The 334-nt window shown below is 66.2% G+C and overlaps 1 protein-coding gene across 1 annotated transcript in view; it reads right to left on the bottom strand.

The window, feature by feature from the left end:
• Window positions 1-243, bottom strand: part of FKBP14 (FK506 binding protein 14, 22 kDa) — a 6,640-nt gene extending 6,397 nt beyond the window's left edge. The window contains exon 1 of the mRNA XM_010187614.1: window positions 44-243. Coding sequence (XP_010185916.1) covers window positions 44-243 — 200 coding nt within the window. The remainder of the gene's footprint in view (window positions 1-43) is intronic.
• Between the last annotated feature and the right edge of the window lie 91 nt (window positions 244-334).

Below are 334 nucleotides of genomic sequence, written 5' to 3'. Positions count from 1 at the left end.
CTGCGCCTCCCCGCGGCCTGGGCCTCCGCTGCTCACTCCTCACCGCTGCCTGGCCATCATCCCGTACTCCCTCACCGCGGCAGTGGCCAAGGCCGGGCCCGGTGCACTGCACCTCTCCCTCGTCCAGCAGACGTGGCAACAGCCCTCACAGCGGACGATCTCCAGCTTCCGACGGTCCAGGGTCAGAGGTACACCCTTTGATTGGCTCGCTTCAGAGCGAGCTAAGAAGAAGCAGCCGCCCATTGGGACACGCCCCTGTCCGTCCCTTAGCTTGTCCAATGAGCAGCAGACCTTCGTGTGAGGGGCGCTGAGTGAAGGGAGTGGGCGGGCCTCG

The sequence above is a fragment of the Mesitornis unicolor genome, unplaced genomic scaffold (assembly GCF_000695765.1).
Source record: "Mesitornis unicolor isolate BGI_N332 unplaced genomic scaffold, ASM69576v1 scaffold48016, whole genome shotgun sequence".
Classification (NCBI taxonomy): Eukaryota; Metazoa; Chordata; class Aves; order Mesitornithiformes; family Mesitornithidae; genus Mesitornis; species Mesitornis unicolor.
The sequence above is the reverse complement of the archived record's forward strand: the minus strand, read 5'-3'. Positions and strand labels throughout refer to the sequence as shown.